General features: G+C 31.7%; 14 protein-coding genes and 4 pseudogenes across 18 annotated transcripts, besides 2 other annotated features; 10 read left to right on the top strand and 8 right to left on the bottom strand.

Moving 5' to 3' along the window:
• Positions 1-268: 268 nt before the first annotated feature.
• On the bottom strand, positions 269-3,520 carry TVAGG3_0576030 (leucine-rich repeats (6 copies)-containing protein; the record flags this gene model as incomplete). The annotated part of the gene is made up of 1 exon (XM_001297947.2): positions 269-3,520. One exon carries the CDS (start codon positions 3,518-3,520, stop codon positions 269-271), a length of 3,252 nt encoding a protein of 1,083 aa, XP_001297948.2.
• A 7,051-nt stretch (positions 3,521-10,571) lies between these two features.
• Positions 10,572-12,739: a mobile genetic element.
• TVAGG3_0576020 lies at positions 11,536-12,527 on the top strand (annotated as a pseudogene). Its single transcript has one exon. A coding segment is annotated over exon 1 (992 nt).
• A 3,028-nt stretch (positions 12,740-15,767) lies between the features above and the next one.
• Positions 15,768-16,010, top strand: TVAGG3_0576000 (serine threonine-protein phosphatase family; the record flags this gene model as incomplete). The annotated part of the gene is made up of 1 exon (XM_051239025.1): positions 15,768-16,010. The coding sequence occupies one exon, from the start codon at positions 15,768-15,770 to the stop codon at positions 16,008-16,010; it is 243 nt and encodes an 80-aa protein (XP_051096849.1).
• A 3-nt stretch (positions 16,011-16,013) lies between these two features.
• Positions 16,014-16,600, bottom strand: TVAGG3_0575990 (annotated as a pseudogene). The gene has a single exon. A coding segment is annotated over exon 1 (587 nt).
• A 399-nt stretch (positions 16,601-16,999) lies between these two features.
• Positions 17,000-27,640: part of a mobile genetic element that runs on past the window's edge.
• Positions 18,250-19,090, bottom strand: TVAGG3_0575980 (annotated as a pseudogene). The gene has a single exon. A coding segment is annotated over exon 1 (841 nt).
• Positions 19,108-19,509, top strand: TVAGG3_0575970 (uncharacterized protein; the record flags this gene model as incomplete). Its single annotated transcript, XM_051239024.1, has 1 exon — positions 19,108-19,509. One exon carries the CDS (start codon positions 19,108-19,110, stop codon positions 19,507-19,509), a length of 402 nt encoding a protein of 133 aa, XP_051096848.1.
• TVAGG3_0575960 (phage tail repeat-like family) lies at positions 19,702-20,286 on the top strand (the record flags this gene model as incomplete). The annotated part of the gene is made up of 1 exon (XM_051239023.1): positions 19,702-20,286. One exon carries the CDS (start codon positions 19,702-19,704, stop codon positions 20,284-20,286), a length of 585 nt encoding a protein of 194 aa, XP_051096847.1.
• TVAGG3_0575950 (uncharacterized protein) lies at positions 20,333-20,779 on the top strand (the record flags this gene model as incomplete). The annotated part of the gene is made up of 1 exon (XM_051239022.1): positions 20,333-20,779. A coding segment is annotated over one exon (447 nt), but the record flags the coding sequence as incomplete, so codon positions are not given.
• On the top strand, positions 20,930-21,919 carry TVAGG3_0575940 (uncharacterized protein; the record flags this gene model as incomplete). Its single annotated transcript, XM_051239021.1, has 1 exon — positions 20,930-21,919. A coding segment is annotated over one exon (990 nt), but the record flags the coding sequence as incomplete, so codon positions are not given.
• Positions 22,304-22,471, top strand: TVAGG3_0575930 (DNA/RNA polymerases family; the record flags this gene model as incomplete). Its single annotated transcript, XM_051239020.1, has 1 exon — positions 22,304-22,471. One exon carries the CDS (start codon positions 22,304-22,306, stop codon positions 22,469-22,471), a length of 168 nt encoding a protein of 55 aa, XP_051096844.1.
• TVAGG3_0575920 (uncharacterized protein) lies at positions 22,494-22,739 on the bottom strand (the record flags this gene model as incomplete). Its single annotated transcript, XM_051239019.1, has 1 exon — positions 22,494-22,739. One exon carries the CDS (start codon positions 22,737-22,739, stop codon positions 22,494-22,496), a length of 246 nt encoding a protein of 81 aa, XP_051096843.1.
• On the top strand, positions 22,770-23,033 carry TVAGG3_0575910 (uncharacterized protein; the record flags this gene model as incomplete). The annotated part of the gene is made up of 1 exon (XM_051239018.1): positions 22,770-23,033. The coding sequence occupies one exon, from the start codon at positions 22,770-22,772 to the stop codon at positions 23,031-23,033; it is 264 nt and encodes an 87-aa protein (XP_051096842.1).
• TVAGG3_0575900 (cytochrome B-C1 complex subunit 6, mitochondrial family) lies at positions 23,083-23,787 on the bottom strand (the record flags this gene model as incomplete). The annotated part of the gene is made up of 1 exon (XM_051239017.1): positions 23,083-23,787. One exon carries the CDS (start codon positions 23,785-23,787, stop codon positions 23,083-23,085), a length of 705 nt encoding a protein of 234 aa, XP_051096841.1.
• On the top strand, positions 25,172-25,726 carry TVAGG3_0575890 (uncharacterized protein; the record flags this gene model as incomplete). The annotated part of the gene is made up of 1 exon (XM_051239016.1): positions 25,172-25,726. A coding segment is annotated over one exon (555 nt), but the record flags the coding sequence as incomplete, so codon positions are not given.
• TVAGG3_0575880 (uncharacterized protein) lies at positions 25,755-25,955 on the bottom strand (the record flags this gene model as incomplete). Its single annotated transcript, XM_051239015.1, has 1 exon — positions 25,755-25,955. The coding sequence occupies one exon, from the start codon at positions 25,953-25,955 to the stop codon at positions 25,755-25,757; it is 201 nt and encodes a 66-aa protein (XP_051096839.1).
• TVAGG3_0575870 (uncharacterized protein) lies at positions 25,995-26,189 on the bottom strand (the record flags this gene model as incomplete). Its single annotated transcript, XM_051239014.1, has 1 exon — positions 25,995-26,189. One exon carries the CDS (start codon positions 26,187-26,189, stop codon positions 25,995-25,997), a length of 195 nt encoding a protein of 64 aa, XP_051096838.1.
• On the top strand, positions 26,467-26,626 carry TVAGG3_0575860 (annotated as a pseudogene). Its single transcript has one exon. A coding segment is annotated over exon 1 (160 nt).
• TVAGG3_0575850 (protein of unknown function, DUF4106 family) lies at positions 26,751-27,514 on the bottom strand (the record flags this gene model as incomplete). Its single annotated transcript, XM_051239013.1, has 1 exon — positions 26,751-27,514. A coding segment is annotated over one exon (764 nt), but the record flags the coding sequence as incomplete, so codon positions are not given.

The raw sequence follows: 27,640 nt of genomic DNA, 5'->3' as shown, positions 1-27,640 counted from the left end.
TCCCTTCATATTCTGATCTCATGACATATTACAGCACAAACTATAATTATACAACATACCTCATAAAGTCTGATTTTACCCCTATCTAAGCGTTGATTAATGATTCAAAAGAAATCTTTCCGAATGAACAAAGTTTCATGGCTGCGTAACATCATAGAATAGTATTGATTGTAATTATCTATATCATATTCTATCTTGCAAAGTCATAATATTTCAAATTACACAAAATACAAAATAATGAAAAATTAAGAAAAATCCAAATGTTTATTTAGACTTTTTCTGGCTGAGAAGTGAGAATTGTCTGCATTGAAACTGCTTCGTAATTTCCGTGTCGTTTCATCTTGAAGACAATAAGTAATAATAAGATCAAAGAAACGATAAGGGCAACTCCAGCGATAGAAACAGCAGCAATCATTCCTTTCTCTAATGAAGACATTCCCAAAACATGTCTCCACTTGAATTCATCATAATCCAAGTTATCAGAGCAAGAATCTCCAATTATATAATTTGTTGTGTATAACTGTGGGAAGTTATATCTAAGTGTTGCAATTCTTTCGTCAGCTTGAGGAACACTCATTTCTTGCATGTATGTTCCATTGTAGAATAATCTCTTGTAATTAATGTATCCTGTTGGTTTGTCTTGTATCTGTTTGACTGTTTCTGGGACTTCAATGATTTGTGCTCTGTCTGGTCTTGTTACAAATGTCTGTGAAATGTCAGTGTATCTTGTGTAGATCTGGTGGAATTCATCAATGAACTCTTCGTGTTTGATTCCTGCCAAACTTACGAAATCAATTGTTGTTGGGATCTTGATGAATGGCTCTAATTTACCAACAGATGTCAATAATGTTGATGTCAATGTGTTGACAATGAAATTATCAATGAATGAGAAGAATCTGTTGTCCTTGAATTCGATCTTGAGATTTGGATTCAATTCGAAAGCATCTCTTTCAATGATCTTGCAATCTTTGTCGATGATGATTTTTTCGACATTAGAACGAACGAATAATGCATCTTCCCATGTGAGTGTTGTAATTCCCTTTCCTAATGTCAATGTCTTAAGAGAAAGAGTATCTCTGAATGCTCTCTTTCCTATAAATGAAACTCTGTCTGGAATAACAACTTCCACGAGTGAAGTGTTTGCAAACGCTTCTTCACCAATGGTTAAAACAGAATGTCTCATGACAACTTCACTTAATTTGATGCAGTTCAAGAAGCAGCCCTTTGGAATGGATGTAATTAAACTCAAATCAGCTTTTGTCAAAAGATGGCAATCTTTGAATGCTTCGTCTTCAATGAAACTTCTTTCATCTAATGTAATTGTTTTGAGTGATGAGTTCTCGAAGCAATTGTTGGAAACATAGATAATTCCTGTGAAATCAAAGGTCTTCAAATTGAAACAATTCTTGAAAAGTGATGTGTTCAAAAAGTGACAGTTATCAAACTTCAAATTAGAAATTCCACTGTTCATGAATGTTTCTGGGTAAATTGAAGTTACCTTTGAAATGTCAACCTTTGAAAGTGATTGGCAATTATAGAAAGCGCGTGTTTCGATTGTTTCGCATGTTGTTGGTAAAACAACTTGGTACAAATTGATGCAATTTGCGAAACAATTTTCAGGAATTGTCTTTATCTTTGTTTCGAAAATTACTTTTTCAAGATTTTGACAATTTGCAAAGAATTCTTTTGGAATTGTCAAATTGTCATCATTGATTGAGAAAGTAACTTGATAAATGTAAGCAGAATCCTGCAAATTAACTTGTGTTAAGTCAATCTTATTTGCAAAGACAATTTTTGTGAGTTTTCTTGCAATGGAAAATGCTCCATGTTGGATTCCTTTGCAATAATCTGGAACTGTGAATGATTTAGCATCTGGCAAAGCGAATGCCAATGTTGAAGAATTGTAGTAAACAAAGGAACCATCTTTAACTGTCAAATACTTGTTGCCATCTTCTAAAATAACATTTTTGATCTTGAATTGAGAAAATGGTGTTGCATCAAATGATTTTGTTTCTTTTGTCAATGTGATTTGGGTAATAGATGATGATCCGTAAAACGCATTGTTGGCAATGACACAATTTGACATTTTGACTTTCTCAATTTCGACAAATGAGAAACTGTCAGAATTCAAAACAGAAACATTGGAAATATCAATATTTCTCAATCCGAAGCATGATGAGAAAGCAAAGCTGTCAATTGATTCTAATCCACCTTGGATAATGAGTGTGTTAATGTTTGTGCAGTTGCAGAAGCAATATGAGGCAATTTTGTTGCAAGGTGAAGTGATTGTCACTTTTGTAAGTTTATGACAACCCTGGAAAGAACCGATATCAACTGCGAATGAGACAACAACTTCATCGATTTGGCTGCCGACGAAAGCGTATTGTCCGACAGACTTTAACAGGCTTCCTTCTGCTATTTTCACGGATTTAGTGTATCCGAAAGCGAAGTTTCCAATTGTAAGAGTTGTTGCTGGAATTGTCATCTTCAAATTGCCACAAAATTCGAAAGCCTGGTCGCCAATTGCCTGTAAATCGGCGACTGTGAAGTCAGCCAATTCTTTGTCATTGTAGAAGGCTTGAACTCCAATTGTTGTTACCTTTTTGGTGGTTACGGTTTTGAGTAAGTGGCAATGGCAGAAACAATAATCTGGCAAAGCGTTTAAGTCACCTAATACTTCAACTTTTGTTAAATATGGGTTATTCTGGAAAGCACCAGATGCTAAAGTGACGTATTCTGGGATTTTGACTTCTTTGAGCATTGTATAAGCAAATGCACCACTTCCGATGTCCAAGTAGAGGTTGTTACGATCATCAATTGTTATTTCGGTAATTTTGGAACGATAGAAGCCATTTGCTCCAATGGATTGTAACTGTTGTGGGATATGAATTTTTGTGATTTCAGTATCTTTGAAAGCACCATCGCCAACGGAGACAACGTTTGTAAGATCGATCTCTGTAAGTGAAATGCAGGATGCGAAAGCGGTGTTTAAGATTGTTGTCTTTTCTTTATTGAATTTGACTGATGTCAACTGATAGCAGCCACGGGCAAAGCTACTTGGTATGGTGTCAGCATTTATTGAGAGACTCTTTAAGTTAAGGCAGCCTTTGAAAACACTTCCTCCATACTTAGTTACACGATCAAGATTAATTGTCTCGAGTGTAGAGTCTTCAAAGCATGAATCTGAGATTTCAGTAACTGAATCTGTTAATTGAACTGTCTTGATAAACTTATTTTCCTTGAATACATTCTCATCAAAAGTTGTGACAAAAAGATTATCAATGATGAAAGTTGAAACTTTTAAGCCATCGATTTCTGTAATTGTGTTGAACATCTGTGTTTCGGGTCTGATAATTACTGTGTCAATATTGTTTTGCTCAATTAATTCACCAACTTTATTGTTCCAATCACTATATCTCGTAATGGTCATTGTTGAACCATTAATAATTGGTGTACTACTGATGGTCACAGCCTTTGTCAATAAATTCGACACAAAAACGGAGTGAAATAGGAATGGCATATTAAAAAAATAATGCATTTTTTATTTCAATTCATTAATTTTATCATTTTTCATATGATGGCATTTAGTAATTTTGCTCTTTCTTCCAACAACTTTCCTGAAAACGGTTGTCATCATCAAAAAACGAAATCTCTAATGCAATCCAATACATTTAAAGTTGATATTTGGATTTCATTCATAAAATCGATCCAAAATATATCTTTAATTCCCTGATATTTCAATTAATAATGGAAAAGTGTATTAATACAATAAATTAACATTAAATTATTATGAGATGTTTATGCTTAAATAATAACATCATTACTATAGCTTTTTTCGATATAAAATAATGTTGTTGGAAAAAGAATTATTAGTCATTTGTAGCACCATGTTCAACTAAGAATTTGAAAATGTTTGTTGCTTTAAAATCGATGGCAATACTAAGAGGGCATTATTAATATCGAGAGAAATTCATAAAACAATGATAAATGTGAAAAGAAAGAGAATTTATAAAACAATGATTAATATGAAAAGAAAAAGTAATAAAACAATGATAATATGAAAAGAAAGAGAATTCCATAAAACAATGATTAATATGAAAAGAAAGAGAAGTATAAAACAATGATTAATATGAAAAGAAAGAGAATAAGTTTCATGTTAACATCAGCACCATGATCAACTAGGAATTGGACAATTTCTATTGAATTCGCTTTGATGGCAATACTAAGAGGGCATTCATTAATATCGAGAGAAATTCATAAAACAATGATTAATATGAAAAGAAAGAGAATTCTATAAAACAATGATTAATATGAAAAGAAAGAGAATTCTATAAAACAATGATTAATATGAAAAGAAATATTATTATATAAAACAATGATTAATATGAAAAGAAAGAGAAAGTAATAAAACAATGATTAATATGAAAAGAAAGAGAATTAGATAAAACAATGATTAATATGAAAAGAAATATTATTATATAAAACAATGATTAATATGAAAAGAAAGAGAATTAGATAAAACAATGATTAATATGAAAAGAAAGAGAATTCTATAAAACAATGATTAAGATGAAAAGAAAGAGAATTCTATAAAACAATGATGAATATGAAAAGAAAGAGAATTAGATAAAACAATGATTAATATGAAAAGAAATATTATTATATAAAACAATGATTAATATGAAAAGAAAGAGAAGTAGATAAAACAATGATTAATATGAAAAGAAAGAGAATTCTATAAAACAATGATTAATATGAAAAGAAAGAGAATTCTATAAAACAATGATTAATAAAAAGAAGAGAATTCTATAAAACAATGATTAATATGAAAAGAAATATTATTATATAAAACAATGATTAATATGAAAAGAAAGAGAAAGTAATAAAACAATGATTAATATGAAAAGAAAGAGAAAGTAATAAAACAATGATGAATATGAAAAGAAAGAGAATAAGTTTCATGTTAACATCAGCACCATGATCAACTAGGAATTGGACAATTTCTATTGAATTCGCTTTGATGGCAATACTAAGAGGGCATTCATTAATATCGAGAGAAATTCATAAAACAATGATTAATATGAAAAGAAAGAGAATTCTATAAAACAATGATTAATAAGAAAAGAAAGAGAATTCTATAAAACAGTGATAAATATGAAAAGAAATATTATTATATAAAACAATGATTAATATGAAAAGAAAGAGAATTCCATAAAACAATGATGAATATGAAAAGAAAGAGAATAAGTTTCATGTTAACATCTGCACCATGATCAACTAGGAATTGGACAATTTCTATTGAATTCGCTTTGATGGCAATACTAAGAGGGCATTCATTAATATCGAGAGAAATTCATAAAACAATGATTAATATGAAAAGAAAGAGAATTCTATAAAACAATGATTAATAAGAAAAGAAAGAGAATTCTATAAAACAATGATTAATATGAAAAGAAAGAGAAAGTAATAAAACAATGATTAATATGAAAAGAAAGAGAAATTCATAAAACAATGATTAATATGAAAAGAAATATTATTATATAAAACAATGATTAATATGAAAAGAAAGAGAAAGTAATAAAACAATGATTAATATGAAAAGAAAGAGAATTAGATAAAACAATGATTAATATGAAAAGAAAGAGAATTCTATAAAACAATGATTAATATGAAAAGAAAGAGAATTAGATAAAACAATGATTAATATGAAAAGAAAGAGAATTCTATAAAACAATGATTAATATGAAAAGAAATATTATTATATAAAACAATGATTAATATGAAAAGAAAGAGAAAGTAATAAAACAATGATTAATATGAAAAGAAAGAGAAAGTAATAAAACAATGATGAATATGAAAAGAAAGAGAATAAGTTTCATGTTAACATCTGCACCATGATCAACTAGGAATTGGACAATTTCTATTGAATTCGCTTTGATGGCAATACTAAGAGGGCATTCATTAATATCGAGAGAAATTCATAAAACAATGATTAATATGAAAAGAAAGAGAATTCTATAAAACAATGATTAATAAGAAAAGAAAGAGAATTCTATAAAACAATGATTAATATGAAAAGAAAGAGAATTCTATAAAACAATGATTAATATGAAAAGAAAGAGAAAGTAATAAAACAATGATTAATATGAAAAGAAAGAGAATGTCATAAAACAATGATTAATATGAAAAGAAAGAGAATTCTATAAAACAATGATTAATATGAAAAGAAAGAGAATTCCATAAAACAATGATTAATATAAAGAAATATTATTATATAAAACAATGATTAATATGAAAAGAAAGAGAAATTCATAAAACAATGATTAATATGAAAAGAAATATTATTATATAAAACAATGATTAATATGAAAAGAAAGAGAAAGTAATAAAACAATGATTAATATGAAAAGAAAGAGAAAGTAATAAAACAATGATGAATATGAAAAGAAAGAGAATTCTATAAAACAATGATTAATATGAAAAGAAAGAGAATTAGATAAAACAATGATTAATATGAAAAGAAATATTATTATATAAAACAATGATTAATATGAAAAGAAAGAGAATTCTATAAAACAATGATTAATATGAAAAGAAAGAGAATTCTATAAAACAATGATTAATATGAAAAGAAATATTATTATATAAAACAATGATTAATATGAAAAGAAAGAGAAAGTAATAAAAAAATGATTAATATGAAAAGAAAGAGAATTCTATAAAACAATGATTAATATGAAAAGAAAGAGAATTCTATAAAACAATGATTAATATGAAAAGAAAGAGAATTCTATAAAACAATGATTAATATGAAAAGAAATATTATTATATAAAACAATGATTAATATGAAAAGAAAGAGAAAGTAATAAAACAATGATTAATATGAAAAGAAAGAGAAAGTAATAAAACAATGATGAATATGAAAAGAAAGAGAATAAGTTTCATGTTAACATCTGCACCATGATCAACTAGGAATTGGACAATTTCTATTGAATTCGCTTTGATGGCAATACTAAGAGGGCATTCATTAATATCGAGAGAAATTCATAAAACAATGATTAATATGAAAAGAAAGAGAATTCTATAAAACAATGATTAATAAGAAAAGAAAGAGAATTCTATAAAACAATGATTAATATGAAAAGAAAGAGAATTCTATAAAACAATGATTAATATGAAAAGAAAGAGAAAGTAATAAAACAATGATTAATATGAAAAGAAAGAGAATGTCATAAAACAATGATTAATATGAAAAGAAAGAGAATTCTATAAAACAATGATTAATATGAAAAGAAAGAGAATTCCATAAAACAATGATTAATATGAAAAGAAATATTATTATATAAAACAATGATTAATATGAAAAGAAAGAGAAATTCATAAAACAATGATTAATATGAAAAGAAATATTATTATATAAAACAATGATTAATATGAAAAGAAAGAGAAAGTAATAAAACAATGATTAATATGAAAAGAAAGAGAAAGTAATAAAACAATGATTAATATGAAAAGAAAGAGAATTCTATAAAACAATGATTAATATGAAAAGAAAGAGAATTAGATAAAACAATGATTAATATGAAAAGAAATATTATTATATAAAACAATGATTAATATGAAAAGAAAGAGAATTCTATAAAACAATGATTAATAAGAAAAGAAAGAGAATTCTATAAAACAATGATTAATATGAAAAGAAATATTATTATATAAAACAATGATTAATATGAAAAGAAAGAGAAAGTAATAAAAAAATGATTAATATGAAAAGAAAGAGAATTCTATAAAACAATGATTAATATGAAAAGAAAGAGAAAGTAATAAAACAATGATTAATATGAAAAGAAAGAGAATTAGATAAAACAATGATTAATATGAAAAGAAAGAGAATAAGTTTCATGTTAACATCTGCACCATGATCAACTAGGAATTGGACAATTTCTATTGAATTCGCTTTGATGGCAATACTAAGAGGGCATTCATTAATATCGAGAGAAATTCATAAAACAATGATAAATGTGAAAAGAAAGAGAATTCTATAAAACAATGATTAATATGAAAAGAAAGAGAAAGTAATAAAACAATGATTAATATGAAAAGAAAGAGAATTCCATAAAACAATGATTAATATGAAAAGAAAGAGAATTCTATAAAACAATGATTAATATGAAAAGAAAGAGAAAGTAATAAAACAATGATTAATATGAAAAGAAAGAGAAAGTAATAAAACAATGATTAATATGAAAAGAAAGAGAAAGTAATAAAACAATGATTAATATGAAAAGAAAGAGAAATTCATAAAACAATGATTAATATGAAAAGAAAGAGAAATTCATAAAACAATGATTAATATGAAAAGAAATATTATTATATAAAACAATGATTAATATGAAAAGAAAGAGAAAGTAATAAAACAATGATTAATATGAAAAGAAAGAGAATTCCATAAAACAATGATTAATATGAAAAGAAAGAGAATTCTATAAAACAATGATTAATATGAAAAGAAAGAGAAAGTAATAAAACAATGATTAATATGAAAAGAAAGAGAAAGTAATAAAACAATGATTAATATGAAAAGAAAGAGAAATTCATAAAACAATGATTAATATGAAAAGAAATATTATTATATAAAACAATGATTAATATGAAAAGAAAGAGAATTCTATAAAACAATGATTAATATGAAAAGAAAGAGAAAGTAATAAAACAATGATTAATATGAAAAGAAAGAGAATTCTATAAAACAATGATTAATATGAAAAGAAAGAGAAATTCATAAAACAATGATTAATATGAAAAGAAATATTATTATATAAAACAATGATTAATATGAAAAGAAAGAGAAATTCATAAAACAATGATTAATATGAAAAGAAATATTATTATATAAAACAATGATTAATATGAAAAGAAAGAGAATTCTATAAAACAATGATTAATATGAAAAGAAAGAGAATTCTATAAAACAATGATTAATATGAAAAGAAAGAGAATTCTATAAAACAATGATTAATATGAAAAGAAATATTATTATATAAAACAATGATTAATATGAAAAGAAAGAGAAAGTAATAAAACAATGATTAATATGAAAAGAAAGAGAAAGTAATAAAACAATGATGAATATGAAAAGAAAGAGAATAAGTTTCATGTTAACATCAGCACCATGATCAACTAGGAATTGGACAATTTCTATTGAATTCGCTTTGATGGCAATACTAAGAGGGCATTCATTAATATCGAGAGAAATTCATAAAACAATGATTAATATGAAAAGAAAGAGAATTCTATAAAACAATGATTAATAAGAAAAGAAAGAGAATTCTATAAAACAATGATTGAAAAAACCAGAATTTTCGAAAAAGTGACACCAACTATTAAAGTTATTTTATTACTAGATTTATTTACAAATTATAAGATAATATCATTAACCGAATATATTTTTAATATAAATAAAAAACTTTTTTTATACAAAAAATTACAATCAATCGATAAATATTATAAAACATTTATTCCAAAAAGATTAAGTAATAGGTGGGATCCTGCATATAATATAATTTTATGTCATAAAGCTTACAAATTTTAGATGGACCACAGTGAGAATGTGAGTGGTTAATTTAAAGGTGGTCTGATAAAGATATCGAAGCTTACTCAACACAGCATGAAGCAGTTTCTAATACACAATCTTACTAGTGGTGTTTCGGTCGCCAGCGCTCTCATAGGGGTGCTGATTTCAAAAACCACTACTTCAAATTATTCAACAATACTCAATGCAGCATGAAGCAGCTACTACTGCTGTATCTTACTGGTAGTGTTTTGGTCGTTGGCTCTTGCACAGTCTCTCAGATTTTCAAAATTTTTTTTCAACACTATCTTGTTTCGCTCTCAGAAAGCTATCCTACAAAGACATCGAAGCTTACTCAACACAGCATGAAGCAGTTTCTAATACACAATCTTACTAGTGGTGTTTCGGTCGCCAGCGCTCTCATAGGGGTGCTGATTTCAAAAACCACTACTTCAAATTATTCAATAATACTCAACACAGCATGAAGCAGTTTCTAATAAATATATACATATATAAATATATACATATATAAATATATACATATATAAATATATACATATATAAATATATACATATATAAATATATACATATATAAATATATACATATATAAATATATACATATATAAATATATACATATATAAATATATACATATATAAATATATACATATATAAATATATACATATATAAATATATACATATATAAATATATACATATATAAATATATACATATATAAATATATACATATATAAATATATACATATATAAATATATACATATATAAATATATACATATATAAATATATACATATATAAATATATACATATATAAATATATACATATATAAATATATACATATATAAATATACATATATATATAAATATATAAATAACAAAATACAATCAAAAAATAGTGTTTGGAAATTTAAGGTTAAGTGTCACTTTTTCGTAAATTCTACCACACTCATGATTAATATGAAAAGAAAGAGAATTCGAGAAAGGGACAGACTAGCCCATTGTCACTTTTTAATTTAGCAAATGCACGCTTATGGAGTGGAGTTTTTGGGTAAATCTGATTTGCTTATAAATGAAATAAAATCAAAAGAAACCATATTGGCATTATATTATGCAAAAATAAATGATCTTACTTAGTACTTTTAAAGTTAATTTCAGAAAAAATTTGACACAATGGTATCCGGCACATACAAGTGGTGTACAACCAAAATATAAGTTGGTTTAAACATATATTGCTATATCTCATGATCTTACTTAGTACTTTTAAAGTTAATTTCAGAAAAAATTTGACACAATGGTATCCGGCACATACAAGTGGTGTACAACCAAAATTTCATATCCCTAGTTTTACATTTATGTTTAGTTTTATTTCACCTAATTTTCAAAGATCATAATTGAATTAGATGGCCAAGCTATTCAAAACACGACCAAGCTTATCAAAATAAGACCAATATATTCAAAATTCTTTATTCTTTCAAATCATTTCATTTTAATGCAGATCCAAGATCACGAACTCACATATATCGAGTTGCTTAAGTATGGAGTGCAACAAGAAATCCAAGCAGGTTGTAGTTATTCATATAAAACTAGGAAAGAAAGAAATCAAATCCAATTTAATTGTAAGTGGCCGAATTGTCCATGTCGCTTCCTTGTTGATACACTTCCCGATGACAAGTACCACATACGAAAATGTATTAACACCCACAATCATTCTGCCCCTTTTCCAAACAAATCACAACAAATTACATCATATTTTTATAGATCTTATTTAACAAGATATTTTGAATCAAATCAAGACCGTGTTTACGCACAATTAAGGTGTTTCAAAGATCTTAATATCCCATTTGATAGTGGGATCATTCCGGAAATGTTTCAACAATCTACAGATGCTTTAAAAAAGTTTTCTAAACGCCTTCATGCAATCAATACCCGTTTCTCAGCGGATGATGTTACATCTCTTGCAATTTTTGTCGACATGGTTAAGAGTCATTCTCCAGATGATCTCATCGAGTTTATTCACGAGCCAGATCGTATGATTTTCTATTACGCCCCATTCGAAGCAAATGCTTTTTCACATCAAATACAAACTTATCACATTGATTCCACTTATAAGCTCTTGCGCTCTCGCATACCATTTTATGCCGTCACTGGCAAATTCGCGGAATCAATTGTTTTTCCGTTTTTGTATTTTTTCGTTTGGCCCGACACAAGTGAAAATATACAAGTTTGTCTCACAGCATATTTTGGCTCCATCAATCGCGAACCATCTTATTTTTCAATGGACTGCGCACCTCAAATCACAAATGCTGTTGAAACAGCCATCCCCTTATGCCAGATCATTTGGTGTGGCGTTCATGTGTTGCGCGCTGTCATGAGAAAGGCTGAAAAGTTTCAAGATCGTTCCAACTTCGAAACTTTCTATAACTTAATGAAGTTATTGGTCTTTGGTTCTGAAGAGGAAGAAATTGATCCTGATGAAGTTTACAACAATTTAGAAGAAATTTTAAATGAGGAACCTGCTGCCCGTGAATACTTTGACCGACAGTGGCGCCATCATCTTGACAGGTGGATGCTTCGCTATAGAAATGAAGGAGATGGAACAAACAACATCTCGGAATCACATTTCAAGGTTTTGAAGCACCAGTACTTCCCAGAAAGGCGAAATCTTCGACTCGATGAACTTGTCATCGAGTTATATTCCAGTGTTGTTCCTTCATTCCTGATTAAGTTGCAAATTAAAGGTCTGGATTCAGAGAGAAGTGTTAAAGTTATCAAAAAAGTCACAAGAGATTTCGAAGAAATGACACAATTTAAAAAAGTCGAATGCATCAGTATGCTTGAAGCTGTTCAGAAAGGTCTGAAAAATGATACACTTGATCCCAACATTGTTTACTCAACATTAAAAATATTATTGCAAAGAAAACATTTGATTTAATAAACATTTAATTTATTATAATTAATTTTTTATTACAGTATAGTAAAAAATGCTATAAATAAATTATTATATTTTATTAAAATGTGACTTTTAATAGTAAGTGAATAAAATAAATCAGGAATTGGGAAAGAAATAAGGTTAATTAAAAATAATGAAAATTACAAGTTTAAGGTTAATGAAAAAGTGACAATGGGCGAGTTTGTCCCCCACTCAGAGAATTCTATAAAACAATGATTAATAAGAAAAGAAAGAGAATTCTATAAAACAATGATTAATATGAAAAGAAAGAGAATTAGATAAAACAATGATTAATATGAAAAGAAATATTATTATATAAAACAATGATTAATATGAAAAGAAAGAGAAATTCATAAAACAATGATTAATATGAAAAGAATATTATTATATAAAACAATGATTAATATGAAAAGAAAGAGAAAGTAATAAAACAATGATTAATATGAAAAGAAAGGAATTAGATAAAACAATGATTAATATGAAAAGAAAGAGAATCTATAAAACAATGATTAATATGAAAAGAAAGAGAATCTATAAACAATGATTAATATGAAAAGAAAGAGAATTCTATAAAACAATGATTAATAAGAAAAGAAAGAATTCTTAAAAACAATGATTAATATGAAAAGATAATTTATAAAACAATGATAATATGAAAAGAAAGAGAAAGTAATAAAACAATGATTAATAGAAAAAAGAGAATTAGATAAAACAATGATTAATATGAAAGAAAAGAGAAATTCATAAAACAATGATTAATATGAAAAGAAATATTATTATATAAAACAATGATTAATATGAAAGAAAGAGAAAGTCATAAAACAATGATTAATATGAAAAAGAAATATTATTATATAAAACAATGATTAATATGAAAAGAAAGAGAATTCTATAAAACAATGATTAATATGAAAGAAAGAGAATTCTATAAACAATGATTAATATGAAAGAAATATTATTATATAAAACAATGATTAATATGAAAAAGAGAAAGTAATAAAACAATGATTAATTGAAAAGAAAGAGAATTAGATAAAACAATGATTAATATGAAAAGAAAGAGAAATTCATAAAACAATGATTAATATGAAAAGAAATTTATATATAAAACAATGATTAATATGAAAAGAAAAGAAAGTAATAAAACAATGATTAATATGAAAAGAAAGAGAATTAGATAAAACAATGATTAATATGAAAAGAAAGAGAATAAGTTTCATGTTAACATCTGCACCATGATCAACTAGGATTGGACAATTTCTATTGAATTCGCTTTGATGGCAATACTAAGAGGCATTCATTAATATCGAGAGAAATTCATAAAACAATGATTAATATGAAAGAAAGAGAAATTCATAAAAACAATGATTAATATGAAAAGAATATTATTATATAAAACAATGATTAATATGAAAAGAAGAGAAATTCAAAACAATGATTAATATGAAAAGAAATATATTATATAAAACAATGTTAATATGAAAAGAAAGAGAATTCTATAAAACAATGATTAATATGAAAAGAAAGAGAATTCTATAAACAATGATTAATATGAAAAGAAAGAGAATTCTATAAAACAATGATTAATATGAAAGAAAGAGAAATTCATAAAACAATGATTAATATGAAAAGAAAGAGAAAGTAATAAAACAATGAAAAAAAAAAAGGTAGTGGGTTCCAGGCGCGTTTGCGCCTCTAGCCCATAAGAAATTTTGCCAAGACCCAAGAGGAGGACCGAACCCCAGCCGACCAGCCGGTGACAAAACCAAAACTGTTGTTATTTACATCATATTAATGGTGTCGCTTTTCACAAATTATATATGTTTTCACGTTTTTGTCACTTTTCCATCACTTTTCGGGTAAAAACATTTTTATTATTATATATAAATGAATTTTACAAAACCACCGTTACCGTTCTTTGGAAATAAGAGTAGATGTAAAGATATTATATTGAGAGAACTTAAGAAACTACCGAATGGTCTAACATTTGTAGATTTGTTCGGTGGAAGTTTCTATATATCCCATTTATGTCATATAATATTCCCAGACTCAAAGATTATATGCAATGACTTCGACAACTATATGGACCGTCTCAAACATATTCCAGACACAAACAATATATTGAAAGAGTTAAAGAAAAGATACCTATAGGTAAGATGGAACGTATACCATTAGATAAGAAAAATATTGTGAGAGAGGTTTTGAAAAAAGCAGAATATATAGACTGGGATAGTATATCTGCTAGACTATTATATAGTGGTGCTATAAGAGTTCATGACATTGAAACACTCATGTCAAAAGTTTTATATCTCAACTATACAAATGTTTTCAAAGAGGACATAGAAAAATATATTGAGGTATAGAGTTTGTGAGATGTCATTGGACAGAAGTTGTATGAAAAATATAAAGACAAGGAAAATGTTTTCTTTATAGTGGACCCGCCGTTCTATAAACACATGGGATTTTCAATACCAAGTAGACTGGACTTTGAGAGACTCTTTAGAAACTTTAGACGTTTACATAACTGTCCATGCTTTTACTTTACATCCGATAAAAGTGGTTTGGAAACCGTTATGAGATGGTTAGAGGACATACATGACTATGAGTTTATATATGACAAGATAGAATATGAGAGAGGTCCTATAAACTGGAGAAAGTGTCATAACAAAGAAATTTTATTAGTAAGTAAATGTGTTTGAAATAGGACTACTTGTTTTAGGTTTTTTCCATTGTGTCATTTATTTATTTGACGGCAGAAAAGTACAGAGAATATGAAGATGAACCAATGCCTGCAAATGTTCAGTATATGTACTCGTAAGAGATATTTTTATCTAATATTAAATGGACGCACAGAACTTAGCGAATGCACAGCAACCTGGACAACCAAACCCAGAGAATATTCCAAATGAAGTTAGAATACAAACTGCAATGACAAACTATGGTCAAGTGCCAACAGATGTACAAATGCAAACTGCCATGTCAAATGACGCTGCGTTAGGTTTGCCACCATGGTATGCAAATATGAGATGGAAAGAGTTTTATACAAACCCTGAAGTGGGATATAAACAACTTTATGCAGATGACGCGAACACAGGAGTTGACCCAGAATATGTTTTCTACCAGAGGAGAAACAGAATGTATGAGCTCCAGTTAAAGAATGCTATGGAACTCAACAGGAAACGTAAGAGACTAGGCGGACATTAGATTTTTACATATAGTAAAATGGGTTTCTTCAGTAGTATTGGAAACTTCTTCAGAAGAGTTGGAAGAGGTATATGGAATGGAATAAAATCTGTCGGAAGAGGAGTATGGAACGGAGTCAAAAATATTGGTAAAAGAGTAGGTCAGTTTGTTGGTATTATACCTAAAGACCCTGAACCAGAAGAACAAGCTCCTGTTATACAACAGCCTGAACCTGCACCACAGTCTAGTTGGCAACCAAATCCAACACCTCAACCGTATTAAAAATTATATTTTTACCGTTCGATAGTAGTTGTATATGAAACTAAGTTCTAAGTAAAACGCATGGTATAATGGAATTATTCTTTTTCTTCCATCTGTAGTAAACCATACTTGAAAGTCTGAAATACTTCCACTCGGCGGTTCATATAACTTTGTAGGTTTTTCGTAAAAGTCATTTGCCAAGCATAAGAAAGAGTTTTGGGCGCCAGAAAATGAAGCATGAACAATAATAGCATCTTGGTCGAAAACATTTTCATATGTTCCATTAGGGTTTTCGACTTCATAAAAGTCTGGGTGTACTGGATATGCTGCAGGCTGATTTAACATCCTCATAAATCTATACCATGCCAAGTTGTTATATTTTGTAGAAATATAAACGTTTTCTCCAAGGTCTTCTATTTTATTGATTTTAACAGTTGCATTTTCCTGTCATAAATAATATCGAGATGGTATTCTCCTTCGTCAATGTTATACTGGTTTGCATATTCGATATAGATGTCGTTTATTTTTTCTTGAAAAGCTTGAAGAGTTGTTTCTAAGTTTACAAGCAAACTAACTTGTAAAAGTTTTCCCTGTTCAAATTTCTCATACGTATGTTTTTCTTTGTTATAGTATCGAACTTCAAAACCGACCGTAAATGGGAAACCATGTATGGCTTCTGAAATGAACTTCATTCTACGAAAGCCAATAGCTTTTGTGACAGATGGGTCTCTTAGCCATCTTAATGGGTAGTCAAAACGATAGCCTTCATGCTTTACGGTCTCTGTCTCAAACTTTTGACCGACATTAGTAAAAAGTTCATCTAATGGTTTAGTTGTAGCAACTCTTGAATTTTCTTTTTCTATTGGAAGCATATTTTATCTAGAATAAAAATGTCGAAAGATATTGCTTCCATGAGAGAAATACAACACAACCGACAACTCATTATGCAAGCTCTAAATAAGAACACAACAAACTTTTCAAACTATTCTAAGATATCTGAGTCATTGAAAGAAGGAAACTTAAAACTGACATTAAACCCAATGACAGATGAGTTTCTTTCAAGACAATAAGAACCATACTGTCTGTATAAATCCAACAAAAGGAACTTTAAACGAGAAACCTATAAATGAACTTCTTTTGAAGGCAGATGTTGACAACAAAGCTGACAAAGAATATGTAGACGATGCAATAGCAAAAGAAGAAGAAAGAGCTAACAATGCTTATGCAACAAAGAACATACTCATCCTGAACTAGCAGACAAAACATATGTTGACAATAAAATGTCAAGTGAAGTGACAAGAGCTGAAAACGAATATTCTAAAAAGACTCATATACATACCATTGCAAATATTACAAACTTACAAGAAACCTTAAACAGGAAAAGTGACGTTGGACATACACATTCTATATCTGAAATAACAGACTTAAACGTTAGCCTTGAAAATAAAGCAGACAAGAACCATACACATACAAGTTTTTACAAACTGTTGCTATAGAAAGTATTGAAGGAACGGTTGAGAAACTGGTGGGGATGTATTATATTATAAACCTCCTAACTTTCCACAAGGTTTAACATCGGATGACGACATAACGACGATGAGAACATTAGATGTAAAGATGTTTATGTCATGAAGGATGAACATAATATTAAATTCACTGCTCAAGATTTATATGACAAGAAAGCAGACAAAACAGAGCTTCAAACATTAAAGACAGAAATACTTCAAACATTATATCCTATAGGCTCTATTTATACGTCAATGAACTCAACAAATCCAGAAACAGTTCTGGGTTTTGGAACTTGGACTCAAATAGTCGACAGGTTTTTGTATTGTACAAACTCTTCAAAGGAAACAGGTGGAAGTAAAACGATTTCAGGTGAAATTTACCTGGCACACATTACGTAGATTAACTACATCTGAAGGTGGTTGGCATAAGCATAGATATTGGGATTGGAGGGAATGACAAAAGGTAAAGGATATGATGTTAAAGAGGACGTTAAGTTTGCTATAAATTGTTACTGGGATGACACGCAGGGAGAAGGAATCCATTCACATTTCGTTACAGGATATACACATACAACGGGACAAAGTAAAGAATACATGCCACCTTACATGACAGTTTACGCATGGTATAGAATTGCTTAGTCGTCATTTTCAACTTCTTTAGCATATTCGTCAGGAGTTGTCTTATATTTGTTAGGAACTGTCTTTGAAAGTATACCACCTTGAACTTTGACAAGTTTGAAACGAGGTCTGACAATAGTAGTTTTATCTTCTGCTTGCAGTGTGTACATTTTGCCATGTTTGCCTAAAACTTCATAATATTCTCTTGTATACTTTCTTCTATTTTTACGAACACGAATGTGAGTACCTGTCGAGTTCCCATTGTTGTCATAGTCAATAGTATTTTCATATGGGTCGCGTTTAGGTATTTCTATTTTTACTTTGTCACCTTTCTGAAGTTTGAAGCCCGGCATTCTTTCTTGTTTGTCTCTTTTGACTAAATTATTAAATATATAGTCTTTCTCTAAGTCAGGGTTGTTTTTCATTTCTTCGGGGGAGTGGTTTCCCAAACCTTTTTGTTTACGGTTATTGTAAATATTTAAAACTTGTCTCATCTTTGCCTGGGAAGTGTCTATACTTGTCGTCATATGACATTTCATTTGCTTCACCACCTTGTGGTTGGTTTAAGTCTCTTAATATTTTTATACAACCGTCAATGACACCAAGAGCAGAATGGTTTTGGTCGACAATGAAATATTGGTTTATATTTTTTGAACGCAGATAGTTTTTAATATCATCTGATTTGAAAGAACTTTCACAGTCAGATGTCAGTTTTGTTGGATGGTATTTGTCAACGAATATTGTCAAAGCAGTTTTCACATCTAAAATATTTTTGGACCATAATGGTATGGCTTCACAGTATCTTGTGTTTTGACCAACAAATATTAACCAGTATGGAGGTCCATCTTCTCTATACCTCGGAATGTTTTCCAAGATATCCATAAACCAAGCATTTGGTGTTGAACTAAAGATTTTTATCATGAGTGCTTTCTTTGTCGCTTTAGAAACATAGGGGTCCTTGTTTGGATTCGTCATTTTTTACCCTATAAGAAATGGGTTTATTTGGCGCATTAGCAGGAGTTGCATCCAGATTTTTGCCCGCAGTGGGAACAATAGCTAGAGGTGCATTTGGAATTGGAAAGAAGATTTTGAGTACATTAGGTATACTTAAAGAGAAAGCACAACCTATTATACAAACTGTACAGAAAGGTTGGGAGGTAGCACGAGATGCAACAAATCTTATTCCAAATCCTGAAACAAGAGGAAAAGTTCAAGGATGGATGGACAATGTAGGAAGACAAGCAGGAAACTATTATAACAAAGCAAATGACTACTATAACCAAGCAGGACACTATATGGACCAAGGTGAAAGATTCTTTAACAGAGGATATAACCATGCACAACAATGGGTAAACAATAACCAACCGCAACCGCCTCAAACGTGGGGAATGTAAAATTTTTTACTGAGATGAAATGAACAATACAGCATTGAGACAAATGGGTTCAAGATGGATTTGTCGACTTCCAGCAGTTACACCACGTGTTTGTCAAGTTCTTCCTATACCTCAGGAAGTTTTAGACCGACTTAAAAAACCTAAACAACCAGTTGAAAACAAACCAAACTAAAATTTTTTACGGACCTGAAAATGACCGAAGAAGTTGAAACGGTAGATTTGACACCACAAACAAAAAGTTCAGAACCATTGTCAAAACCTGTCAAAGAACTTACAGATGAAGAGAAAAATTCAATAATAGAAAGTGCCAGGTCTGGAAATACAAACCCTAACTATAAAGTCACTTTTCATAGAAATGGAACGGCTAGTATCTCAAAAAAGAAACAGACTCTCACAAATAAAATATTGAAGTCTGAAGGAGCTTTCGAGACAACAGATGGAAAAGTTTACTTCACTGACCAACAGTTCATTATAGAACATCTCATTGACTTAGAGTCGAAATATTCTAAACTTTACAACAAACACAAAAAGTTGAAAGGAAAACAAAAACAAATGGCATATGATATTTATGAAGATGTTGACGACACAACTGTTCCTGCAGGTGGGGTACAACCCGAGGAACCGAAAAGTGACGAAAAACCGATAGAAGAAGAAAAACCAAAAACTGAAGATAAACCAAAACCAAAGTTTAGTTTGGAAACTAAACCAAGTCAACCTTCATTAGCTGGTATGGGTTGGCGTCAAAGACTTATGGCAGCAGGCGGTTATGTAAAGTAAAGAAAAAAAATATTTTTTTATTTTTATAAAAATGCCCCCATATAGAATGGATAGAAAATCTGCTAGAATAAAAGCAGAGTTACAAAAATATGGTTGGAGAGTTTCGAAGAATTTTAAATATAGGAAGGGAAGACCCATAAAAGTCTATGACAAATTGTCTGGTCTTCGCTACGAAATGGATTTGGAAACAGCACGTGCCAATTATCCAAACAGACTAGAGAGGTTAGAAGAAGAACGTCTTATGGACATGCCTTTCGATGTTAGTGAACCTCAAGTTGAAGGACACGACGGCTTTGCCAGATTCTACTGGAAACATGACGAACAATTGCATCCTTTGAGAAGGAAAAAAGGAAAAGGTGAAGACGCACATGCTCCCATGGAAAGAACAAGATATGCATATGAAAAGTATCGTGAAGTTAGAAGTCAAATTACATCTGGTCGAACCTTTACAGTAAACTTTGACGAAGGAAAGAACAAAGAAGGCTTCATGGGTGTACTTGCTGCAATTCAAGACGGAAATAAGAAAGGACACAATCTCAGATTGACCATAACAGATTTGGATGGTCACATTTACTATGCACATGGCAATGAACAAACAGCCGCAAAACTTCTTGACGCTTTCAAGACTACAAAGAGAGAACAAATGGTTGACTCCGACTCAGACATTTTGAATGCAATTGAAGGAATTGCAAGTGTCAAGTTCGAATGGTACCAACCTAACCCTCAAGCAGTCAGACAACATGCTGGATACTTCCCGTTCATAAATAAGTCTGACATTGACTTGACAAGGTATGGAATTTACAATTCAATTGAAACAATTGTCAATGAACCTTGTATTCTTACATGTCTCAGGAACTCTGGTCTTGTTACAGATGAGAAGATGAAGTATCTTGAGTCATGTGTGAAGACAAGGTACATTCTCAGAGGTCAATTGGCAAAAATTGCACCGTTGGCAAATGTCAATATCCGAGTCAACATACCTACAGCTAAAGGTTCTTCACATGACGACTATGTTGTTGAGTTCAATTTACCATGGTTGAAGATTGTAATTGTCCACAACCACTTCATGTTGAACGAAAGTCTTACAAACCCATTGTTCGGAAAAGGCAAGTGCAACATTGTCAGAGCTGTAAACATTCTTTTCGAGAAAGGTTTGTTGGAACCAATTCCAGATGACAAGCTGACAGAAACTTTTGTACCAAAAGACGAAACAAACTTTTCACTGTTAGCAAGACCAAAAGTTGTTCCAGACAAAGTTCTAGTACAAAAGAAGTACACAATTCCACAAGGAGTTGGATTGTTCGGATACCAACCTGAACCAGAAGAACTTCCAATGAGGTTGCAAGAACTTCAAGATGCTATAAATAAACTTCCATTGAGACATCCAATTGACGTCAAATTGTATTGGAGAGCATCTGAGTTAGGTCAGAAGGTTTTATATGAAACAGGTTGCTTCGACGATGTTTATGAGATAACAGGAGAAGTTTCTCAGAAGATAAGAGACTCACTTGAATTTCCACAAACTGGACCAATTGGTTGCGACAAGTTCGACTCAGATGAAAAGATATACTATGTCGACCTTAACGCTGCATACATGAGGTTTGTCCAATATATTCCGACTGGAATTCCAAACGAAGATGGTGAGTTCCCGGGAAGGAACTATACAGTTGGAAAAGTCATACAACAACTGTATGATATTAGGAAAGCTTCAAACCCCAAACTTGCAATGACACTCAAATTGCTTATGAATTCGACATGGGGATATTCCATTAAGAAACCTCAAGAGATGAAGAGTAAACATTATGAGAAGGTCGACAACTTTGTTGAAAGGTTTTCTCCTTTTGTTTTGAAGTACGAATTCACTCAAGGTCAAAGTGGCTTAGTAACCACATTAAAACCTATTGTCGAACATTGGTCTTACCCTCAGTTCGCAAAGGCAGTCCTTGACAACTACAACAAATTCTTCTCCGAAGTCAAATCCAAAGTTGTGGTTTACTATGAGAACATTGACGCACTCATGACGAACGAAGAAGGATACAACAAACTCATTGAAATGGGTTTAGTCGGTGAGAAGATGGGTCAATTCAAATTGGACAAAATTTTCACCGAAGTTCATGTCCTCTCCAAGCGTAAGTACTGGGGCATACTTGAAGACGGCACAGAAATAAAACATTGCATGAAATAAAAAATTTTTATTCGAATTTGAATTAAAATGTGGGAATTCTTGGGAACGGGAAAGGCTTATTTACTTGAGGAACAGGTAAAGGTGGTGGAGGTGGAGGTGGTGGCAACCAGTCCATTTTATATTCCTTCCTAGGTAATTTCCGTTTAATTTCATGGTCGCCCTCGGAGTCTTTGAATCGGACAGGTCGAGTTACACCATTCTTGGTCTCAAACTCATATATAACCTGTTTGTCTGTATTTTCGTCGACTATGGCACGAGACACGAACATTGACCAAACGGACAAAAAGTGTCATTTCGGATGGTCATGCAGCCAATCGCATTCGAGCACTTCGAAGAAGCCTTACGTTCCAAGGGAGAGGGTGTCTGGTGCAAGGCAGAGGTCATGAAACTCTACGAGCAGTACATCCTCAATGCCTGGGAGGACAAATCGTCCTTGGATTGGCAATTCTACCAACTTCTCTGGGACGACCTCCTACGCAACTGGGATGACGAAAGAGTCCAATTCAAAGGTCGGGAACTAATTTTGCAAATTGACCTTAATTTCACATACTTATCCAAATAAACACCTAAATTTACTTGGGGTTTCCCCCTAAAATAAATTTTTTTTACTCTTAGAACCACTCGAGGTTCTCCTTACGGTTGTTGAGCTTGTCACCGTCAATGTGTCTGACCTTCGTCTTCTTGCCTGGATTTGGAACCCATTGAATTGCGACAAGCTTGCCCATGGAGATTGAACCGCGATTCCGAAGGTTAAGGTTCAAGTGTCCCAAGTTGTTGAGGACTGGGGTTAGAACCTTGCCGGTCTCCCTGTTGCGGATTTTGTATGGGTAGGGTTGGGAAATTTCGTAAGTGTCATCGGCAACAAGGGTTGCCCAAACTTCCTCTTCTTCGTGTTTCTCTTCTTCCTCTTCTTCCTCTTCCTCTTCTTCGTGTTTCTCTTCTTCCTCGACAATTCCTTCTTCAATTCTGTGTTCACGAATTACGGTGTTGGAGGTTCTGTCCTTTCCGAGTACCTTCCAGATGGCATCTATCTCTTCGAAGAAACGGTAGATGAGTCTGGAAAGGTCTCGGTTCTCTCTCTCGTAATTGCGCAAGGTTTCCGCGAAATCGTTCAGGCATTTCTCATTGGAAGCTTGGTTCATGAGGACATCGGCTTTGAGCTTGGTCATCTCTGTCATAAGACAACTTTGGAGAGTCTTAATGGTGTTTGTCAGATGAGCTTTCAATTGGGCAATTTGAATTTGAATTGGGCGCTTGTCTGGCAACCTTGAAAGGACATCTGCCATTGAGTTTGGCTTCGGTGCTTGTTCGGACATCGAAAAATGAAGTGGTTTGAGAATGACGGTTTTACTTCAAAAAGCTTGTTATGACAGTTAAGTCATACAACAAGTTTAAAATAATATCTTGTTCTTCTTCTGAACGTTTGTTGTCTCTTCCGATAAAAGTTTGGAACATGAGAACCAAAAAACGTTTTTTGAGATTGCGGAAGAGTTCAGGCAAACGTTCATATTCCGGATATGTTGGGAGCAGTTCGAAACATCTGAGCTGACTTTCGGACAAAATTGGGACAATGTCAGAAAATTCATCTTTGGTCGGACTGCTTGAAGGTAAGTCCCTTACATGTAAGTAGCTCTGGTAAAGTCTTCTCATTTCTGCTAACTTTTGGAGTATAGCTTCGTAGTTTAGAAGTTTTAATTTTAAATGTCTTATTCCACTCTTGACATCTAAACGGTAACTATCCATGAGGTCAAGAGTAGCTTTGGTAGCTTTAAGTGGAGCTATCTGTTCCTTGACTCCTGCAATTTTGGTTGCAATTGTGATTTGAGCTCCTTCAAGTTCGCCGTCTATGTCGTTCTCAACGTCTTCAACTATGGCTTGAAACTCTTCATCGGTCCATTGAGATTGGTGTGGGACGAATTTAACTTGCTTCATTCAAAAAAATGAAAAAAAATGTTTTTACTCTAAACGTTAAGGTTTACTGAACTGGTTGGATGTCGCCTTCTGAGGTTATGTAGAACGGCTGACCGAGAAGTGAAGGAGACCCTTGAGAATTTGGCTCATTCTTGGGAAAGGGTTCTCCTTGTTTGGAAGTAGTATCCAAGGACGCTTGGCAAAGAACTTGAGAAGAGCTTCTTTCTTTGCTTGCTTTATGCCATCGTAGGCTGTCCCGTCTGGTATTTGAATTGGAATTCCAGTCGAAGTCTCGAGATTCAAGGCAGCCCTTCCCGTTATCCAACCGCTAACAAGCTTGCCTTTTACATTCTGCCTGAGGAAGTCTTTAACAAGCTCGTTAATTTCAATTAGGTAAATTGCCTCGTCGGTAGGTTCGACCTCGACCATTGCTACTGACAGAAAAAGTACTTCTACTGTCAGAAAAAGTACTGCTACTGTCAGTAAAAGTACTTCTACTGTCAGAAAAAGTACTGCTACTGTCAGTAAAAGTACTTCTACTGTCAGTAAAAGTACTTCTACCGTCAGTAAAAAGGAAAATTTGAGAGGGTTTTCGACGATAAAGTACTTCTACTGTCAGTAAAAGTACTTCTACTGTCAGTAAAAGTACTTCTACTGTCAGAAAAAGTACTTCTACTGTCAGTAAAAGTACTTCTACTGTCAGTAGAAGTACTGCTAGTAGCAGAGATTTTTATCGTTGTGGTCCGATGGTTAAGCCACAAACGAATGTCCGACGTCCCACCAACCGAGTCCATTCCCAAACCAGAGGAACCTAAAGCACCAGCCCCTGCACCTCAGTTCCAGCAAGTCCCTCCACCAAATTACTACCAATTTCCACCTCAAGGTTACTACCAATTTCCACTACAAGGCTTCCCGAACTACCCTCCTCAGCCTATGCCTTACTTCCCCAACCCTTGGATGTTCCAGCAAGCTCCACCCCAGCAATTCCAATCTCAATCCCAATCGAAGAGAGACCAAGACTTCGAAGAAGGCCTGAACCGCTTACGCAAAGAGTATGCTACAGCTCCTATGGAAGACGACAGGCTTTCAGTCTCTTCCCTAAGGTCGACCAATTCGACTCGTACCACAGATTCGGTTCGTGACCGTGAAGACTACCTCAAGCAGTCTGAGAGACTCTTCATCCTACAACCATTTACAGTTGGAGCTCTCAAGAACATGCGCAATTACGAAGGTCAGACACCAGCTGGAGACCGCAAAACAGACGTACTCGCAAGAGCAGTCCAACTGGTCAAGACAAAGACTGAGATAGTCGACTTCATTCTTGCAGCTTGCCCATACAAGTAAAAAAATAAACAATTACGAGTTAAACTTTTTATTCTTTCTTTTCTGAGTTGTTTAGAGCTGGTTTCTCTTGTAGGAACCTTTCGTACTCTTCCATGGTCATGTAATTGCGAATTTGGTACGCAATTCCAGGTTCGTTGTTTTTGAACCTTACGTATGTAACGCTTCCATCCTCCTCAGGGAAGTAAGCTGCTAACATCTGACCAAGTTTTCTCGGTGACTCGGAGCTCATAAAAATGTCACTTTTTAAACGTTAAGTTTTAGTCTTATTTTACCCTTTGTTTACCCTTTGTTTGTCAATGTAGTATTGGAGTGCAATTTCTCCAAATTCTCTATGTCGGAGTTCTTCAGCATTTTCCAAGGTGTACCTGGAGAACTCAAAGAAGTTGTCAAGAAGATACTGCCATGCTGCTCTTCTGAGTTCGTCGGTATTTTGGAAGTGTTGCACCTTCGAGTCTTCGGACATGAAAAAATGACACTTTTTCTATTAAACCGTTTTGGCATTTCTCATGAGTGAGTATAGTTCTGCCGAACCATTGGAAGAGAAGAAGTACCCTTGCTGGCAAAAGACAAAAATAGTTGCCTTAGTTGTCATTGCAATTGTACTCGTAATTGAATTCATTGTACTTCTCTTCACGTACATAAAACTCAGCAATGGTATTTGCTTTAAGAAGCTACCATCTTACTAAGACTAAACACTTAGATTTTTCAAGCTTGACTTTTTACAATTTGAATTTCCTCATATGCTTGCTTCCCTCGGAAAACCGAGGAAGAGATTCCGTATGAAAACAGTGAAGAACAGCGAGTAGTTAAAAAACCCCAGTCGCCAAAACTCTATGAAAACAGTGAAGAACAGCGAGACCGACTTCTTTCGGGTCGCCTTCAAACAAGCAGAGTAAATGAACTCTTTATTTTTCAAGCTTGACTTTTTACAATTTGAACTTTGTTTGCGTAGATATGAATTCTGAAAGAAGTATGAGGGTCTTGTATGACTTTGTACTTCTCCCATAGTTCATGTCTGTCAAACTTACCTGCCATGGACTCTTTCATAAGTTCCATGAAATCGTCTTCGGACAATCCGGGGAAAAGTATAATGTCAGTAAGTATTCTTTTAACATCCTTACTTAAACTCTTGGCTGTCTGTACACATATTACGACTGAGATGTGAAAGTGTCTGAGCTTCTTAAGAATTCGACACATATCTTGTTCTCTGTTCTTTAACAAAGGATGAGAAGCAAAGTCATCTAAGATAAGAAGACATCTATGAGGGTAAGTCTTCCAATCGTACGATTGCAATTTCTTCGAAATGTATTCTATCTCTTTCTGTTTGTTTCTGAAGTGTTTCTTCTCTAATATTCTCTGCATTTCCTCATTTGGGTCTTTGAACTTAGAATTTATATACTCATTTATAGCATTATACTTCAAAACTCTTCTTTGGTACTTCTTTATCCAATCTAACAACTCAGTATCCTTTATACATACTAACTTAGACTTCTTTATAATATCTTTGAACGAATTGACGGTTTGGTCAAATTGACCAGAAGTCGAACAAATGACTACTAACTCATAGAATGGGTTCTTCTCATCTAGTTCTTGTTGTTGTGCAGCCATTTTAAGATAAGTGAAAGTCTTACCCGACCCAGGTGGTGCAATTAGACCTGTTATACCATTCTGAGCAAATAAGAACTTGTCATGTATAGGTTTTATTTGAGCATTTTCTAACTTCCTCTTGTTCTTGTTTAAAACATTCTCAAATTTCTTGTCAATGTCAGCAAACTTTTTTTCTAACATATTTTTAGAAAAATTAAAATTTTTATCTTTTAGAAAATGTCTAGTGATTTCGCTATCTATATTCGAGACAAGCTTTTTGACTCTAAAACTTCTGTCGACCATAAAATCTTACATAGTGTAAACAAG

The sequence above is a fragment of the Trichomonas vaginalis genome, chromosome II (assembly GCF_026262505.1).
Source record: "Trichomonas vaginalis G3 chromosome II, whole genome shotgun sequence".
Taxonomy (NCBI): Eukaryota; Parabasalia; order Trichomonadida; family Trichomonadidae; genus Trichomonas; species Trichomonas vaginalis.
This window is presented reverse-complemented; position numbering and strand designations above follow the sequence as displayed.